A 19,082-nucleotide genomic window follows, 5' to 3' on the forward strand; every position below is an offset into this window, starting at 1 on the left:
GATAAAAGTACATTACAACAATTGTTGTCAAGACGTCAAGCTTGTCTAATTTTAAACTAGACAAGTTTTTTTTTTTTTCGATTAGATTTATTTATTTGTTTATTTATTCATGCTCCAGCCATTACCAAAACATCTTTGCTATTCTGTTCTACAGCTCTGGGATTGAAATCCAGCAGATGACTTTTTATTCTTGGGTTAAAAAGTATCTGACCCTTTTTAGTGTTGAACTCAGTAAAGGTCACACCATGTTGTCCTTTCTTTTCAAACGGCTCAGATACTCTTGTGGTGCACTGTGTTCTCAGTGATAATACAAATGTAACAAAAGTCAAATGGTTACATAAGCAGGTTGTTGAAAGTTCAGCACTCGCTCTGATAAAACCTGTTTAATGTGTCATGGAGTGTAACTGGCTGACACTTCCCCTGACCTTCCAACATATGAGACTCGGGTTGTCTTTCTCCCTTTGAACAGAGTGTCTCCTGTTGGTCAGTTGTATTATCATATCCTGTCAACCTGGGGGCCTTTGTTTTTAGAAAGTTCCAGTGAAATCTCAACTGACTGAAAATCCAAATATTAGATCAACGTTAAACTTGTTACTGTGGTTAAATGTGACGTGTCAGAATTCTCACTTTAATTTCTGAATTCAATGGATAAGTCAAAATCCAGAGATTCATCTGAACATTTAGAGAATGAAGTATTAGTATTAGTATCGGTATTAGTATTAGTATTTTGAGGAAACAAAAGGAAATAAAAAAGTAAATAAAATGAAAAAGTTTAATCCTAGAACTCAGAATTCAAAGCTGAACACAATTTTAATTTTTTAATTCCCTTACCTGTAATCTGCTCTTGAATGATTTACTAACAAGAAGATTTTGTTTTCTGAGCTATTGTTAAATAAAACTTGATGCCAGTGTTCAGTATAGCCTCTTCCGTCGTAGCTCCAAAGGAAAAGCACGTTCATTAAAAAGTGTGTGAGATGGAGCAGTAAGATGTTGGATATGAATTAATTGAATACTGCCACAAGCTGCTGTTTGACCAGAGTTAAGGTTTTTCAGGTCTGTTGCTTCATCTCCAAAAACAGTTACCAGACCCCCCTCAGGTTTATATGAATATCTGTTGGTTTTTCCAACATGATGTGAATCTTCACATCATCTAATGATGACTGTGGACTGTATGTAATGGATAAGCAGCATTTTGATTGTAGCGTACTCACCTTAGATTGTAAAATAACAAAGTTTTTAATGTCACTACAGACATCGCTAAACAGCACTGAGTTATAATCCTTTTCAAATAAAACACAGGAATAAAAACATGAACAGGTCAAAATCTGTGCTTTGCATAGGTTCATTCTTCCCCCACAGCAAGAGTTTATTGTTTCACTCCTGTTTTGGTTTTGTTCTATTAGCAAAACATTACACTACAAATAATAATAGGCACAAAGAAACGTACAGTACATACACCCCTCCTGAAATGTACCCATGAGGCATACACAGAACATGACAGTGTAGTAAAATACAAAGTAAAACACGTCTGAGTCTTTTATCATATACGTAAACTAAGTTTAAAAGGATGAGAAAGAAAAAAATTTGCTACGACATTGTGGCGTAATGTCAAATCTGTCAAGTAATAAAGCTTTAAATATTGTGGGTATGACTGCTCTGACATGCACCTTTAATGAGAACACCACAGAAAGATAAACTCCCTGACATATTTTCAGCAGCTCTCAACAGTTCACAGTTGATGTTTTTCAAACTCAACAGAAGTATTGGAGGAAAGTCAGAGGTACTCATGGTGCAGTGGGAAAATCAGAGAATTAAACATGAAGACCAGATTAATCTCTGAAAGATAGCTCAGTATCTCCAAGTTCAAATGAAAACATGAATCTATGCCATAGGAGACTTTTTTTCCTTCTTGCTGTTAAACTCATTTGCCAGCAAGTATCCATCTGTCTGTCTGCCTGTCTCTTTCTGGGATCACGAGCTCCGTGCCTGGCCTCCTCCAGTCCCGTCACGGCACCAGTTAATCTACCAAAAGACAAGAACAGACCCATCAGTTTAGTCCAGACAATGTGCAAATGAATTATTCAAGACATTAGTTGTAAAATGTGTTGAGCTCAATACATATCCAGTCAGCGTCAGTTAGAACTGCTTTTATTCATAATGTTGATTAGAAGGAACTTGTACATTTGGTTGTCCAAGAAGGAGTTCCCAGATTTGTTGTGATGAACTGATCACCAAATGTTTTTCTTGTGTTTGTTTGGCTCTAACTGGCTAATTAAAACTACTTTAATTAAACTTAGTATGATTGAAGAAACATGGGCTATTTTCTTTCGCTCTTTATGAAGTTACCATAAGCCTGAATGAGAATGACTGCATAGCAACAACACCTTGGTTAAGCTACCAGAATATCCTTCTGATTCAAAGCAACATAATCCTAACCTAAACATTTCTGCAGAGAGACAAAGCTATTTAGTTGAGTAGCTATCTTTTATAGCATTCATGTACTGCCTTGACAATATCTACTTTTTAACCAAAATAGTGGCAACAATAAAAGCACTGGACATCAGTCCTCATGTTGATAAAATGTCTAAAAACTGCAGTCCTGTGACCCTGAACATGTGTTTCATGCAAAAATTGAAAATACTCAGTATCTGAACCAATCATTCACTTACACCTCTCCAAAAAGTGTGACCAAAACATCACATGACCTTTATGAAGAGCTTTAGTCTGCTTAGCCAATGCTCAGTGCTACATTGGTTTAGCCAGGTGCACCAAGTAATGAATTGGCAACTTTCTGGTTTTTAGGCGTGGTAGGGAGTTTTTAAGTAATCCTGATCAACTCTCCCTTCTAGATATCTGCCTGATCCTAATCCACACTTTAAAGTGGGATTATCATCACCAATATAGGTGATTCCTAAATGCTGCTTCTTAGCTTCCTGATCAGGTCGAGGGACCAGACTGATTTACAGCATGTCTAAGTCTCTATGACAACACCACGCCGTCTGATGAAGTTTAGTAGAGAAAAGAGAGATCTGTGTTTTTCTCTGCTGAAAATGATTTCTGTGATTAATTTTGTAGTGATGGTGGACACTGGAGCCTGACTGTCAGACAGAAAAAGGACAGAAGAGCTGAAGAAAGATAAACAGGAGATAGAGCACCAGCTAAAGGCTAACACACAGGCCGAAGGCTAAACTACAGGTTAATGTGTTTGTGATGACCTTGACTCCAACCCACAGTCAGCAATTATTCTGCAGTGGTCTGTTCAAACTTGAGAGTCTATCAATAAAATGAAGAGCCAGGTTACGTTAATTCTGCTTGGTGAGGTTGGAGTTGGTAGATGAGCTCTGGTAGGACAGAGCCCGGATTCACTAACGTTACACGTTACAGACACCTCTCAGAGCACCGGGCTGGGAGTAGAGATAAATATAGCCGGCTACTAAACCATGCTACAAACTTTGCTACAACTACAGCCTGTCTGTTTCTTCTTTGCACATTCATTTTCTTTTTAAAATTGCAAATTTCTTTGATGTCTCACTCAGCGCACTATTTAACTTTAACGTGTACATATTTTAATTTTCCTCTGAACATAGTTTTTTTTTTATTATTCTCATTATTTCTTACTACTTAAGCTCTGTTCTATTACTTTTGTAATATTAAGCGTTAATTCACAAATAATTGTGTAGAAAGAGTGCAGTTCAATCCGGAGTCAAGTTCCTTGTCTTCTTGAAGATACTTGGTGAATAAAAGCTATTCTGCTTTGTCTTGTTGTTACGTTTCAAACCGTAGCTCTACCTAACTGTTGATAAATACCTTACCTCGTGGAGTTGTCTCGATCAAAGAAAAGCAGAGTTAAAAAGAAGATCTGGTCTGGCGCCTTGGTCCTCAAGGCAGTGGGGAGCAAATGCTCATGGGAAGGGAGTTTTTTATCGCTGGAGCAAACGCTAGTTTTTCCTCTTTAGATTGGTAAACTTGTGCCATTGAAGGAAGAAAACTGGTCTTTGATGCGTCTACGTAGCCAGTATGACGACCATTGAGTGTGAGAAGTGTCCAGCGTTCCACGGTCAACTTTTAGATCGTTTGGAGTGAGCCATACTGCTGCACTGTCAGTGTGAACGCACTAATGCACTCAGTACAGTCAGTGTAGATGTACAAGTGCACGATTTTGGTCACAGCATCAGAAGTCAGCTAGCATACTCTGTTAGTCTGGCTTTTGTTTTGTTGTGTCTGCAATAACACCTGTCACAGCAGAGCCAGCTACAGCTGAGAATTAGTATTTTTGGATGCTTACAGGAGGAAACTCGTTCTCGTCATCCAGGCACACAGGTCCAGCAGCAAACTCATGCTCTGGAATGACTTCTCCTTTCTTTGCTCCACTGTCTTCAGAGTAGCCTGGATAGAAAGATGTGAAGGTACCATGAATCAGAAGACAGACATTCTGGTTGTAAAGGCGGGACAGCACAAAAACCATGCTTCAAACTTATTTCTATGGCCAACGGTGTTTATAAATGGTGAGACAACAGTTAATTTAATTTTGTGGCAAATTTGAAGAACTCTAATAAATCAAACAAGAATTGGGAACCCTTAGTGGACAATGAAATCCCAGTTAACCCACCAAATTTGTAACTGTCTCACCCTCACCTCTAATCAAATGAACCAGCGTGAGCAAACAGAAGGACACCTGTTGGTGAACACTAACCTGTGAGGGTAGCCGTGACAGGACCAGAGGCTGGTAAAGCAGCGGTTGCAGCATAGGATGGACAGGCCTGTGTTTGCCCCACTGACCTCTCTGTCTCCTTTCCTTCATTGAGCTCATCATCATCATCATCATCATCACCACCACCACCAAAAAGGCTAAAAGGAAGAAGAGAACATGATGAAAGCACTTACAGTTTGCTCTGGTTCATTTCTCAGAAGAGAATTAAAATTCTCAAAACTCTTTGTTCAATCTTCACGTCATTGTGTCAGTTTCTCATTTCTTTGAGCAAGCTGCAAATGCTTTAGGACATCCATGCAAAGGATTGTGTACAATTCTCTGCTGTTTCCTACATTATTAGCTGCTTATGTCATGTGATTAAAATGAATTATCATGGGCCTCTGATGAATAGTCCCACCACCCACAACATGTAGTCATTAGTTCATTAAATAAGTCCTTACATGCAAAAAGGTTGAACAAGTTTTCAAATATGTCAAACATCTTTCCACACATTTTGGTTAGACTGTTTTTCTAAATCTGTCTGGATTGGTAAACTGCTCCCTGGTCAATCTTCTTGACTTTCTGTAAATAATGGAAATGTGTAAGGCATCAGATCAACCAATGATCAACCATTTTTCTGGAATAGCTCAAAGGTTCATCTCATGAACCATCAAATGGTCAGTATGTCTGTGTACTTTCCTCTGCACAGACAGTGGCAACAAGTTTCCCTTAAAGGACAACAAAGATCTGCCACACCCGTGCATCATGTTCTCAATCATAAGCTTACAATGGCCCAGGTTGGTCGAAGGATGCAGCCAAAAGCTGGGAGAACAACTGAATTCTCAATCATCAAGATTTTTTTGTGGACAGAGAAGATCTTTGAATTGATGTGGATAAGAATTTTTGGCCCAGCATACTGGAACATAAGGAGGTGTAGAAAGACTGCACTGCTCTGTAATTCCCACAGCACTGCATGACCACTTTTCCCTAAAGAGACTGTTCTATGTTCACATTTCTACTTTTGTTTCTGTTTCTTTGTGCTATGCAGCGCCTTCTTCTCCTTTCTGTATCAATGATGGGGTCAGTCAACAAATTATAGCACAAACTGTGTAAGAGAAAATGTGAACTTTGACCAGTCTCTTGTAATCAATCTCCCACACACACTAAGATGTAACTTACAATTTACAATAACTGTCTTTAGGCATTGTTTACATCAGAACATCCTCCCAGAGTTCACCGTTATACTGACAACATGACTCAGCGCTTTGATAGGTTCACTGACACAGAGATTTACTTTGAGAGATGAACTACTAAGGATTCTGAGAAAGAGCCTGGCTTTTGCATGTAATCTGTAGTGTTTTGCATTTTGAATGAAGTGTTTTGAGAAATGCACTGATTGTTTTGCAAATGGCGATGATGATTTGAGCAATGTTCAGAGCAACTGAGAAAAACTGTAACTTGCCAGGACAGATCTTTTTTTTGGTCTCTATATGACTGGTACCTAAATATTTGTGATCCTCAGAGGCACCAGACTATCTCAGCTGCCTGGTTGACTGTGAGGTGAAGATGTTGGTTTTGGTAGCTTCCATCTGATCTGCAGCGTGCAGCAGCTGTTGGGTTCAGTAGTTCAGGTTCCCTGTAGCCTCACCTGTGTTTGTGGGCCAGCATGCACTCTCCTCCATCCAGGGGATCCACGGTGTAGATGAACAGCTGACCATCAGTTGTTGCTACTAGCAGCCGCAGAAGCTTCTGGATTCTGAAACATGAAAATAAGTTTCAGTTAAGGTTGCCTTAAAAATGTTTATATCCATTTACATACAACTGTGAAGTGTCTTACAGATAGACCTTCTCCTCCTGTAAACATTCAACAGCCCCTGCCTATAAGGACCTGTAAAGAAGCTTACATAGCCAGGGTGCAAACATTCTCCTGGCAGGACGTCAGGAGGTGAACAGTGGCGAAGGCCCGGTCCTGGCTCATCATGCCTGATACCTGAGCAGGAAAGTAGCTGCTGGCTGCAGAGAACATCTTCCCAACATAGGATGTCCAGGTGGCAGCCTCGTCCCCTTCACTGCAGGCAGCAGGACAACATAAGAGGCTGCTCACTTAGATTTTAGGGGCAAGACTAAAAACAATACAAGTAAGTTGTGTTAAATGCACGTTCATCCTCACCTTGGTCCAAGCTGCTCCAGCTTGAAGATATGCACTGTTTCTGTGTTGCTGGATGCACAGAGGAACTGACCGTCAGGACTGAAGGACAAAGAGCGTATATTGACGTACCTGCAGAGGCAGAGAGAGATACAGATTCAAATTCATACACACACACACACACACACACACACACACACACACACACACACACACACACACACACACACACACACACACACACACACACACATCTCAACACTTAACACCTGAAGAATCGTGCATCAACTTGAATGGTTCTTATTCTGCTCACTGAGCTTGTGAGTACTCAAGGAGTGACTACATATGTGCCTGTAACCATCATCTTTGTCATTTACTTAAGTTAATATTCCAGCTTTGCTCCTAAACTGGACTCTTTATCTTTCTTTGTGGAGAGCAGATTGTAAAGAATGTGAACTTTAACCTCTTCATGCCTCTACGGAACTCAAACAGACGCTGGCCCTCAGGAATGGAAAACACTCGGATCACAGTGCCCTGGAAGAGACGAACAGGTTAGTGCCTGATGGGAAATGATCCTGATGGTTTACCAAGGTTCAAATACATTTCCCCTCAAAAAAGATTTACTGGTGATGTAGAGCTGTTCTGTCCTTGTTATGTCCCATGTGTAATCATGAAATTAAAACAGATAAATACACATTTAGAAGTCTTATAGTAGCTCCTCTGCCTGACATCAGAAAATAAAACAGTTACTGGCTCTGGAACCTTCACCATTTCCAGGCTTTGGCTCAAAGATAAAGCAAGAGGAGCACAGTGTTGATATGAAGGGACTGACCCCAGGGCTGGGGGCCAGAGCTGTTTTTTCCCATTTATCAGGAATTTTAAGATAAGATCAACTTTATTGTCCCCAGGAGAAATTTTCATGAACATAAGTGCAGTGCCGCTCTCAGTCAGCAGGATTCTCGGTTATAATGACTCCTGCCAGTAAATATTACTTGGCAGTTTTAACAAAAACTAAGCAAAAACATTTAACTTCCTTGTCATGAACCAGAGTGAATGGTCCCTCTTACCCTCTCTGAGGCACTGCCAAGTTTTGTGGCTGAGGCGTTGAAGGTAAGAGCTGCCAGAGGACTGTCATGAGCTGGAATCATTGTTACTGTGACCTGAAACCACAGAGGACATACAGCAAACAGGAGGACAGGGGGTTAGTGCACACATTTCTGTTTGACCTGGGTGTTTGGTCAGTTTACAGATAAAAAAAATTAACATCTTGCTTTGTTGGATCTTAAGAAGGCTCTAAGTAGAGTTTCAAAATGCAAAAAGAAGAAACGACAAAAAACCCCCATCTAGTCAGCAGTTTCTTGCAAACAACAATCAAAGGTAAACAGTCTGTTCATCAGGTGATCAAAGTTCAGAGGTCAGCCTTTAAAAGAGAAAATCTGCTCTAAAATGTGGATCAGTGTGATTTCCTGTCAGGTTTTCTCTCTGTCATGACCTCCTGGTTAACGTGGTCTGATTGTTGAGCTGCATCAGCAAGGCCTCTCACAACGTGCCATCGCTACTGAGGCTGATGCAGTAAGACAGCCATTTTGAATTTCTTCAAAGATCCAGAGGGTGATGGAACACGTTAGTCCAGAGGTAGACCCAGAAATATTTCACCAGAGCTGAGCCGGAGCATTCAACACGGGACGATCTTGGACCCAAATGAAGGCTGTTACTGGAGCCAACTGCAGCCCAATAACCATCAGACGCCATCTGAGAGAGAAAAGCTTAAGAACAAAACATGTCTTCAAAGGCCTCGTCTCCTTCAACGCCACAAACTCGCCGTTTGGACTTTTTCAGAGAGAAGAAAACATGGGACACTGACAGGAGAAGAAAGTTTGATTCTCTGAGGAGAAAAACTGAACCTCGACATCCTGATGGCTTCAACGTTACTGACACGACGAGGAGATCCCACTGGAGATGTTTTCACAGCGGCACAATGGAGGGGGCACCATCATGATCGGGGCTTTTTCCTTCAGTGGAACAATGGAGCTTCAGGTTGGTCAGGGGTGTTGTGGAGATGTTGCAGGGGGCCTCCTTCATGACTGAGGGCCCTGGTCTGTGTGGTAATGGCTGGGTTTTTCAACAGGACAACACTGCAGTTCACAATGGGCGCCTGACAGAGGACTTCTTCCAGAGGAATCAGCTCACTCTTTGGGACCATCCTGTGTGTTCCCCTGATCTAAATCACACTGAGACCATTTGAGAATGGATGGAGAGGAATGTTTACAGAAACGGACATCAGTTCAGACAGTGGATGATCCTCCAATGTTCCCACTGCCTGCAAACACTGGCATCAAGCATGTCTAGACAAATTTCTGCAGTGACTCCTCATTAGTGAGTTCCTTTTTTTTTTACTTTTACCTCTACTTTAGAGGTTTTCAGTTTTTTTGAGTTGTGGTCTTAAACTTTTGATCAGCTGATGAACAGACTCTCACTTTGACTGTTGTTTGCAATAAATTGCTGAATCATTTTTCTTTTCTCACTCCCATTTCTTTTATCTTTGTTCCATTTTAAAGCTCTTCTCTGAACATTCTTAAGATCCAACAGTGCAAAATGTAAATTCTTGCAATGTTTCAAGTCTTAAAATTCTGATCAGGCGTGTATATGTTAAGTTAAACCTCAACTTCCAGGATGTTTAACAAAAATAATTAACATTTATTTCTTTAAATTCATGGTTTATCCGTTGACTGTGAAATACATGGACCCATCTGTTCCTGGACAGAGTAATGAAATAGATCATCAGGGGAAATGCTGACTCTCAAGGGGGCTTTGAGCCTCCACACTAACAGCTCAGAGCGCCAGTCCTGTCAGTCAGGTAAGCTGCGCCTCTGATTGGTAGAACTTGTGATCTTAATATTTTCTAAACTGCTGAATTATGAAAAAATTACCCCCTATGAAGTCTGTAATGATGGAGAAATGAGTTATTCAGACCCAAGTCACTTTTGAACTTTGGTGTGTATGTGGTTCCCAGTCTTTCAACAGCCAGCCTCCAGTGGACACTGGATGAGCTGCAACTTTTAGCACTTCTGCATAGGCTTCACTTATTTCAAACCAGTTTCCTAGCTTAAGATGATGAGTCCCTTACAAAGTTGTTGGCATCATACACTATAATCTCCCCAATCGTTGCACTGCCGGGGTATGCCAGGTATGAGCTGGAATGATTGGTTGAAAGAGCACAGAGACCTGCAGGAAGAGGAAACAGAGACATAAACACAGTTACTGTTCAAAAAATAGGTTGAGCAACTGTGTGCAAAACAGCATTTAATACGTTACAGTCATCATGACCCATGTTGTTGATTAACTAAAACAGTTATTTTTAAAAGTGTCCTGAGTCAACTAGTCAAGCAAACAAAGAAACTGTGGCTGTTTACAAACCACGTGCTACATACTACATGTGAAAGTAGTGATCACTACATGTAAAAGTAGTATGTAGTGGGCTCTACATATTGCCTTCTGCTCTAGCATGAAGAGTCAGTGTTGAAGATACTGGAACAATACAATAAGAGAGATTTTAAATTAAAGGTAGATAAAATGTTAATAGAACAAAGCAAGGGAAGGAAATGTTCATTAGATTTTAGAGAGCTCTTATTAGAAATTGTGATTTTTTGGCATTATAATTATACTACAGCAGAATCATTGGATTTGATGCTTTACCTCACACCTATAGTGTATATTGATAACATATGGAAGGGATTGACTTTTTATTTTTACAGCTTATGGAGAAAACCTTTTCCATATAATCCATGCGTGATTAAAAAAGTGAATTACTGGATTTTGGGCTTTAATGAATTTGTAGAAGAAAACCTCTTTCAAGACTAGAACACTTAGACCTGAGTGCCACCTGCATACACAAACAGTGTTAGCGCTGTGCATTGTGGGAAACAGTATGTGAAGCAGACTGGTCTGTTGCATACTGAGAAGTTTTCCTGGATCAGTAGGACACCCAGGAAAATGTTTTCATACTGCAGATTCAGCATGTTTTCACGTACTGACTACTACATACTGAATGTAGGCTGGATCAGTCGGACTGCTGGGGTAGGAGGCAGTTTGGAAAACAGCTTGCTTGAAAACTGCTTGTTTGTCTAAGACATACTTGTCTTTCCAGTCTTTAGGTGTTGAAGTTGTACCTGAGGGATTGGACGGAGTGTTGAGCAGAGTTTTGAGCAGCTTCATGTCTTTGATGTTGTGGATATAAATGGATTCTTCAAGGCACACCACAAGCCTCTGAAAGACAGAGTAAACTCCACCTTTTAACACGACATAAGAGCTGTTGTCTTCAGTGTATCCTTACTCATTCAACAAACATTCATGTAGATACAGGCACTTCTTTGGGAGAGGCCCAGTAACAGCCAGCTGACACAGAGCTTAGGCTTAGGCTGGGACGAAAAACGAACATGGACTCAGGTGAACACATCAAGCTGTGGTTTTAAAGATGCAGCAGCTCACCTGTCTGTTTAGCCTGACAGACAGGATCTTGTTTGGGTAGCTGTAGTTGCAGATCTCTGTCCCCTTCTTGAAGTGGTAGATGTTCATGCAATGTGGCATAGTGGTGCTCACCACAACCACTAGACTGCTGGAGAACAGACGTTCCACGATGTAAACATCCAGAGTTTCTGTGAGGGGAGAGCAGAGAGCAGACCTGTGGCAGTTATTCATCAGAAACTTTCATGCTGACTTCATCAATCTGTAATTTCCACCCTAGAGAAGAATGAGAAGCATCTCCATCAAAAGAGCAGAAGCCGCGCTAACCTTCCGAAGATCATTGTTTTGCACTGAGACCATGATGACCTATGGTCTCACAACCAGCATGGCTTTCAGTTACATCTCCAAGCTATGAGTACAGAGTATCTTCCCCACACATCAAAGTGGCGTCAGCAGCAGCCATGTTTCTGCACAGGCTGCAGGAACTCTGTGAAACATGTAAACACAGTCTGTCTGAGAAACCAGCCATGAAAAAGCACAGATGGGCCAGTGAGCACTGGCATGTGGACAGGCTGACTGCTTGGTGGTTTCCTTGGGGTAATCTCAGCCTCTGTTTACACACACAGCGGATTGCTCTTATTGTCTGGTTTTTGTGAGGTTTGGTTTGAGGTCAACAGATGTAGATCATAGTGATGCTGAGCTTTTGATGTGATGAGTTCATTCCCTGATTTAACAGACACTGGAAAACTATGTCTGGCCTGCCTCCAAATTGAAGTGCCGCTGTAGCTGAGCTCAAAACCAGGAACATCCTTTGGACTAAAAAAAATGTAGTTTCTCTCCTTAAAGCTGACTCCAAGAGTCAGTCAACCTCTAACCCCCACCCCATCCACAAGATGCCCAAACCACCTCACCTGGCTCCTCTCAGTGTGGAGGAGCAGCAGCTCTACTCGGAGCCTCTCCTGGAGGTCTGAGCTGAACCCTGTGTCTCTCTGAGGCTGAGCCCAGACACCAGGCAAAAAAAGCTCATTTCACTTGCATTCACGGTTTTGTTCTTTTAGTCATTACCAGCAGCTCTTATTTTGAAAACATTGGTAAAGCTGTATTAACTGCATTGTCCAGTGACCCCCGCCTAGCGTATTTGATAGCAACGTATTTATCACAATCTAATCTCTGTAGTACAATCTCTAGATTTATGTTACTCTATCCTATAAATCTAAGCCTGTAGCTATTATCACAAAAACACAAGGTTTGACTGTCATATTCTTTTTTATATTGATTAGAATATTAAAATTAAAAAACGTAACAAAAAAGATAAGTATGTTTGTATGTCTGTGTGATATGTTGAAATAGAAATTTACAAAACGAAATAATGTCACATTTCATATGATTAAGGCTAAAAAATTCAGAATCATGTGGATTAATTTCAGCTACAAAGAAGTGTAATATGGTGAAAATGTTTTAAATGGCACAAGGACACAAATGTTACCCGTAGAAGTTCATTTGAAGTTACTTTGACATTACTTGAAAAAAAGAGCTGTTCTTTTCTACCGAAGGATTTTTCAGCATCCAGCCATGACACTACTTTTGGATGACATTTCTGCATTTTAGAGGTGAATAGACACTTGATTAACCCTTCCAGGTACAAGTGTGTGAACCTTAGACCGTGGCAAATGATAATGAAGGATAAAAATGCCCTTTTCACAGATTATTCTTTCCTTCAGTTCATCCCTCTGGGTTCCTGCCAGGTAACATAAGAAGATGTGACATTTCCAGGTAGCTCATCCACAGCAGATGAGCTATTATAAGACTGATGAGTTCACCCAACAGATCATTTGAAACTGAGTATACAGTTTCAACCTGTTTGTTAAAGAAATGTGATGAACAAACCTCCAGAGATTAGCTGGGACACACTTTTTTCAGGTCACTGAAGCAAAAAGGTTGGAGGATACTCTGTGACTGGATCTGTGTTGACAGGGCAAAGCTACTGACTGCATGTTGGTACATTTGGACATTTATTCACCAACTGATGTGGATGGAGGATTAGCCACACTAATGGAAGAGGCAGAGTAGGATTTTCATACTGACCACTCTCATGGATACAGTCCAGTTTATCCACCATAGTCAGAGAAAACAGCTTATAGCCTGTTTTAGTCCCCAAAGCCAAAGACCTGCAAGACACAAGCACATGAAACATCAGTACTTGAAGAGTTCCTCCTTTTCCTCCATGTTTCAGATACAAACAGGGTCATCAGAAGGGATTCAGGGAATAAGGAAGGATAAGTTGACTATTCTGCATTTTCCTGTACCCGCTGTTTTCTTCCATGGGGTGCCCCCTTGTGGTGAAATGTGTTGCTCATCGACATGCACAAACCTGCTGCCATCAAAATCTCTCAATGCATTAAAGTGGTTTGACTTAAATAATTCTGCCTCATTCACTGTGATACATTTTATTGAGGCTTGAGCCCTGTCTGGCAGTTTTTACATCTGTGGAAGGTTCTGCCACTGACATGGAGACGCAGTGTTTGAGATGGTAACCTTACGAATCTGTCTTATTAAAGAAAACACATTTTCAAATGTAGAAAGAAATTTTAAAGGAGTTATCCTTAATCCAAAAGAATTTACTCCCACACTTGAAATTTGACCAAAAACCTTGTGAGAATTTTTGTCCAAACCTTTTTTTAAATACAGTTTTCATGAAGTCTTTGAAAACGCTCCATTGTGTATCACACCTCCATCACCAAGACCAAGATGATGTATTTGCACAGCCATCAGTGGCTGTGAGTGTTCAGTAAACATGTTGACCATGACTGACTAAAGACACTCGTAGCCACAAAGATGACAGTGAGTATGGAGCAGAAAGAAATTCCTCATTTAACTGCTCTGCAAGCGAAGCAAGGGTGTCATTCTTTTTTCCTCTGAAGTCAGAATGATCCAGATTTTATCCAGAATATGTCACACAGTTAACTTTCACCCTGACAGAGCTGACGGAAGGAGCTCCTTTTAATTTGCGATAATATCAGAACAGTGACGGCTCTTTTCACAACTTTGTCCACTCTGAGTGGATAGTATGGATTCTCATGTAGCCTGTGGATTTCTGTCTGTGAGGAAAGCAGTAAATGAATAATCCAAAAAAGTCACTTCCTGTGCCAGAGGATACCAACAATCCAAATGTATCATCTCTTGCTGTGTGTTTGTCCACAAGATTAAATGTAGCGGTTTGGTTTGATGTTAAAGAAACAACTCCAGTTTTCCTCCTTCCTGTCCCCACACCTTCTCATATTTACATTCACACAGTCGTGCTGGGTCAGCTCTCCTAAGCCTAGACCTGTTTGAGACATCAGGTCATTTTAACACTGGTTATTTCCAGAAGAGCTACACATTCCTGTCCTGTCTGTTCCTGTTTCTGAGCAGGGCCAGACCTGCACATCTATACACAACACATCCCACTGCCTCTGGAGGACGCACAGATAAACGAAGATTCCGCTGATGTTCTCTGAATGTTGGAGCACAAAGCCAGATGCACAGAATGTACCTGGAAGGAAAGCTTCCTTCACAACATCCTGCTCTGATCTTTGGATTACTCAGAACTCAGACCAACTGTGAGTAGAGCTGCTGAAGCCCTGTGCAGTGTGCACTGAGTGAAGCGTACTCAGCATAAAGCAGCTAGTGAACTGCAGGTCACCCTCAGTATATCCTCAGAACCTGCATTGATAATGGTGGGGGTACGAAATAACCGAAATAACAGATTTCTTTTGTTAAGGGCAAAGCTTCCAACTTACCAAATTACTGAAGCAGCTTTGAAGAGATTTTTTTCCAACACAGAGAGAATCCAGACTTAACCCATCCCTCAGGTATAATTAGGGGTGATTATCGGCAAGAGCCTCAGGATACAATACCCATTACGGTACTTGGTCACAATATGATAGTAGCATGATATCACAATATTGTGATTTTTTTTTATATTCTACACAGTCAGCTATTTAAGTTGATTGAAGCGACTTTTCTATTTTATTGTGTTTGAAATATTGAAAATCAGATGCAGTTTTTCATAGTGATGGCCCGATGTGATACACTGATTGGTATCGGCACCTGATAGTACTATTTTTGGAGGATCAGATAGTATCGGATTTCGTTATGTGGTCGAGACCAGTCCAGTTGTCAAGCGTTTTCAGCATTGTCACGCTTTACGGCGGCTGTACATCAAACCACGTTGCAAATATGTCCGCTTTGTGGGGCTTCTTCTCTTCGGACAGCAATGATAGTAAAACAGCATCTTGCAGCATTTGTAAAATGATTGTTCCTCAATGAGGTACCAACAGGGCTCACTTAAATACAACAAATATGAGTCGTCATTTACAACGGAATCACCCAATGGAGTACAGGTATCAGGTCAGTATCGGCAAAACATATCATTAAAAAATCTGATCGGACCAGAAGTAAAAAAAAAATCTCTATGGGGACATCCCTAGTGTTTCATACAAACACTAAACTTAAAAACATGCACGTGCATCAAGTTTGTCGATTAAACTACTGTGATGTTAAACTGATTTTGTAAAGAAATGATTGGGTTAAAGACGTAATCATTCGGTGAAACTGATAAATGTCACCTGATGTAACCAATGTTACTCATGAAAAAAACTAATATTGCACAAAACATGACTGTGATTATTATTTCATTAGTCTAGTACACTGTGAAAGTTAAACTTTGAATGATTTTAAACTAATTGATCCAAGAATAAAGAGAAAACATAGATGTTTATGGCATCTAAACCCACATCATCAAGTTTAGGAATTAAATATTTTGAATATAATTGAGATTATATTTATAATAAGGTTTATGGGCAACAAACAGCGGAGAAGCTCTTCAGTGTCATGTACTGCAGTAGAGGTGCGGAATGCATATTGTTCTTCCAAATTACCTTAAATATGATTTTTTTTGTTTTATCAAAAATATCAGTATTAGGAGTTGAAACATCAATACTTTATCACAGGTCAAATTATCGCAATATATTACCCTATCAATATTTTTCACACCTCTAGTTATAGTCATGATTCACATAAAGCCTGGGCTATACTACTCAAAGCTTTAACGGTATTATACATGGACAGGGTACCAATGTTGATCCAAGACCACTTTGACAACACCACCATGACATACTGTAAATTATCATCAGATTTTCAAAATTCCGATGGGACATTAAAGACTGGTTTTAATAGCTAACCACTGATTCTTCATGTCTGCAAAGCAAATAGTGCTTAAAGAAAGTGTGACTGTTGTTTTAAATAGTTTTGAGCCAATCACAACAAAGGGACAAGACAAGAGAGAAAATTAATGACCAGCAATGATAGCAATAGCAACAACCTTGTGAGATAAGACAAGAGTGGCCCATAATGTACTGATCCCACATTAGAAGAAAATCACTTGGGAAAACAGCTTCAGGAAGACACAGGAGAAATCCAATAATGCTCTAGATTCCGCTGACAGCTCCAGCATTGTCAGAGGTTGGTGTTGTTTGGTCAGCCTGTAGCTGTTAGCTAATCTGTTAACTCATTTTAATCATAATCCAGTCAAGGTAACATGTCCCTGCTAATCCTGGATGGCTCACTGCCTAGCCTCATGTCCGGCCTAACTATTTGATGGAGTGAAAGCTGCAGATGTGTTCAAGCCCTCTAACAGAGTCGGGCTGCTTGCACTAGTCAAGAAAGGGGATTGGACATGATCATTATAATTTCAAGCATGTAAGCTTTTATTGCTTTCACCACAGGGGTAGATCCCCGATATCTGTTTGGGGACCCTGGTGGCCCTCCTGAAATTTTGCAGGAGTGGCAGGTTGTCTCGTCAGAGGTGTAACTTATTTTGAAATGAGCCTCTTGGTTGTGTTTCAGCAGGCTGCTAAAAGCTTCTTTGCGTTTTAATGTTAGAGCTGTAACTGTGACTTTAGACAAACGTCCTCTTTTGGGGTCTTTTAGAAGGATTATGTTTTGCAGATTAAGTTGTTGCCACTGTGTCTACTTTTTGAGTCATTTTATGGTAGAAGTTTCTGTAAATTAATCAGAGAAGAAAACCCTCATAGCTTTGGGACAGTCCCTAACCACCACCACTACTATAAATTCAATGCCCCAGTTTAGCCTCCTCAGTCCAAAAGGTCTTGCTCCTCCACTGTCACTCAACTACATCAGGTTTTTTGTTCCATGGCTGACTGACAGACCTGTTACCTGATGTAATACTTGCTCTTAGCTAGTTAGTTTCTGCACAGGTCCTGAAGAGACCCTGCTGCAAAGACCAGCTGAGAGATAACCTGTATTGGCCGAGAAGTGAGTCAGTTCATAGGATGGTCGTCCTATGAAACATAGAGCCTACATTTAAAGGGCAGGTTCAGGATCTGCTAGAAATGATTTCTGCTATAAAAAAAAAAAAGAGAGTGAAGTGTTTCAACTGTTTGACTGATCAACAGCTTGTGTGTGTGTGTGTGTGTGTGTGTGTGTGTGTGTGTGTGTGTGTGTGTGTGTGTGTGTGTGTGTGTGTGTGTGTGTGTGTTAAACAACACGCATCTGTTAAATTTCAGAGAGGGGTCATGTGAACAAGTCTCCAGGTCATCTACATATCATCTGTTTCTTACGTGGAGTCTTGGTTGAAAGAGACACAGCCAAACCGGAGCCCCAGTCCGTCCGGTCCGCTAGGCCCGCCCGCACCCTCTCCGGTCTCCATCCCGATCCCCAGCGACCTCCTGTCCTCCATCCGCCCTGGATTGGAGGCCTGGGATCGGCTGCACCTCCTCGCTCGATGTCGGCGGAAGACGGCTCCAATGTGGGAGAAATGTGTCCGGTTCTGGATGTATGGGCTGGGTCAACTCGACACGGAACAGACCGACTGGAAGCTCTCTTTCTAATACGCGTCAGATCAGGGACAGTTCGGTTATTTTAGCGGTCGATTCCTCCACGGGAACAAGGGAAAAGAAGCAAAACAAGAACAGCTGACAGTGTGACGTCATGTCCCGGTCTTATGCGATTGGTTGCAGGAAAAACGCAAAGCGCTGCAGAGTGCAGATCGCTCGCTTGTTTACCAGTGTTGGACAGTGCAGGGCAAAAAGACAGGGACAGATGAATGCAAAACACTGGGCGTATGAGCAGACCGAGAATAGCTGGGGTCAGGCCGGCCTGCAAAGACCCTTAATGTGCTGACGGGGCTTGCTGCACACATACGGGTGGATCCATGATCTGAACCTGGTCCTATTCCGCCCCCTAGAGTCCAGCTCCCCCTTCTTTATCTTCTTCTGATCATGATTCATCTCTACACTGCCACCACGCTTCCTTCTCACAAAGCACGGTCGGGAGCTCTTAAAGGCAGAAAAGGTTGAGAAAGGAATTAAGCAGGGACCGTTGTAAATAACCCATTCAATGTTATGTTCGAAGACATCCTACTTGTTGCCTTGTTACAGCGCCACCTTGTGGTGTTAGTTTGTTTCTAGCCACCTAACTTTTCCTGTCAAAGGAGATGAACATGAGGAGCAGCCCATATGTCAGTGAGCTGGGTAGTTCTGTAGTTTCGCATGCTTTCTCTTCTTCTCCTGCATGCAATGACAGCGTATGTTTGGGCAAATGTTGATGCTGCTTCCCTCACATAACCATCATACCCAGTGGGGTGGCTGTGGCTCACTGGCATAAGTGCCATCCCTTGATCGAAAGGCTGTTGGTTTGATTCCAGCTCGTGCAGCTGCATGTTGCGTATCCTTGAGCAACACAGTGAAAAATTGGTTGATTAGTGGTGTGTGGATGGGTATG

At 41.3% G+C, this 19,082-nt stretch overlaps 1 protein-coding gene across 1 annotated transcript; it reads right to left on the reverse strand.

Annotated features, from left to right (window-relative positions):
• Positions 1–1,308: 1,308 nt before the first annotated feature.
• Positions 1,309–18,400, reverse strand: LOC141809153 (WD repeat domain phosphoinositide-interacting protein 1-like). The gene is made up of 13 exons (XM_074696021.1): positions 17,921–18,400; positions 13,386–13,468; positions 11,325–11,491; positions 11,006–11,102; positions 9,964–10,061; positions 7,904–7,996; positions 7,300–7,370; positions 6,861–6,968; positions 6,595–6,759; positions 6,339–6,446; positions 4,694–4,848; positions 4,286–4,386; positions 1,309–2,022 (listed from the first exon to the last, which is right to left on the reverse strand). The coding sequence occupies exons 1-13, from the start codon at positions 18,037–18,039 to the stop codon at positions 1,972–1,974; spliced, it is 1,416 nt and encodes a 471-aa protein (XP_074552122.1). The 5' UTR covers positions 18,040–18,400; the 3' UTR covers positions 1,309–1,971.
• Between the last annotated feature and the right edge of the window lie 682 nt (positions 18,401–19,082).

The sequence above is a fragment of the Halichoeres trimaculatus genome, unplaced genomic scaffold, assembly GCF_033239565.1.
Source record: "Halichoeres trimaculatus isolate MK-OKI-2021-1 unplaced genomic scaffold, fHalTri1.1 fHalTri1_scaffold_20, whole genome shotgun sequence".
NCBI classification, from domain to species: Eukaryota; Metazoa; Chordata; class Actinopteri; order Labriformes; family Labridae; genus Halichoeres; species Halichoeres trimaculatus.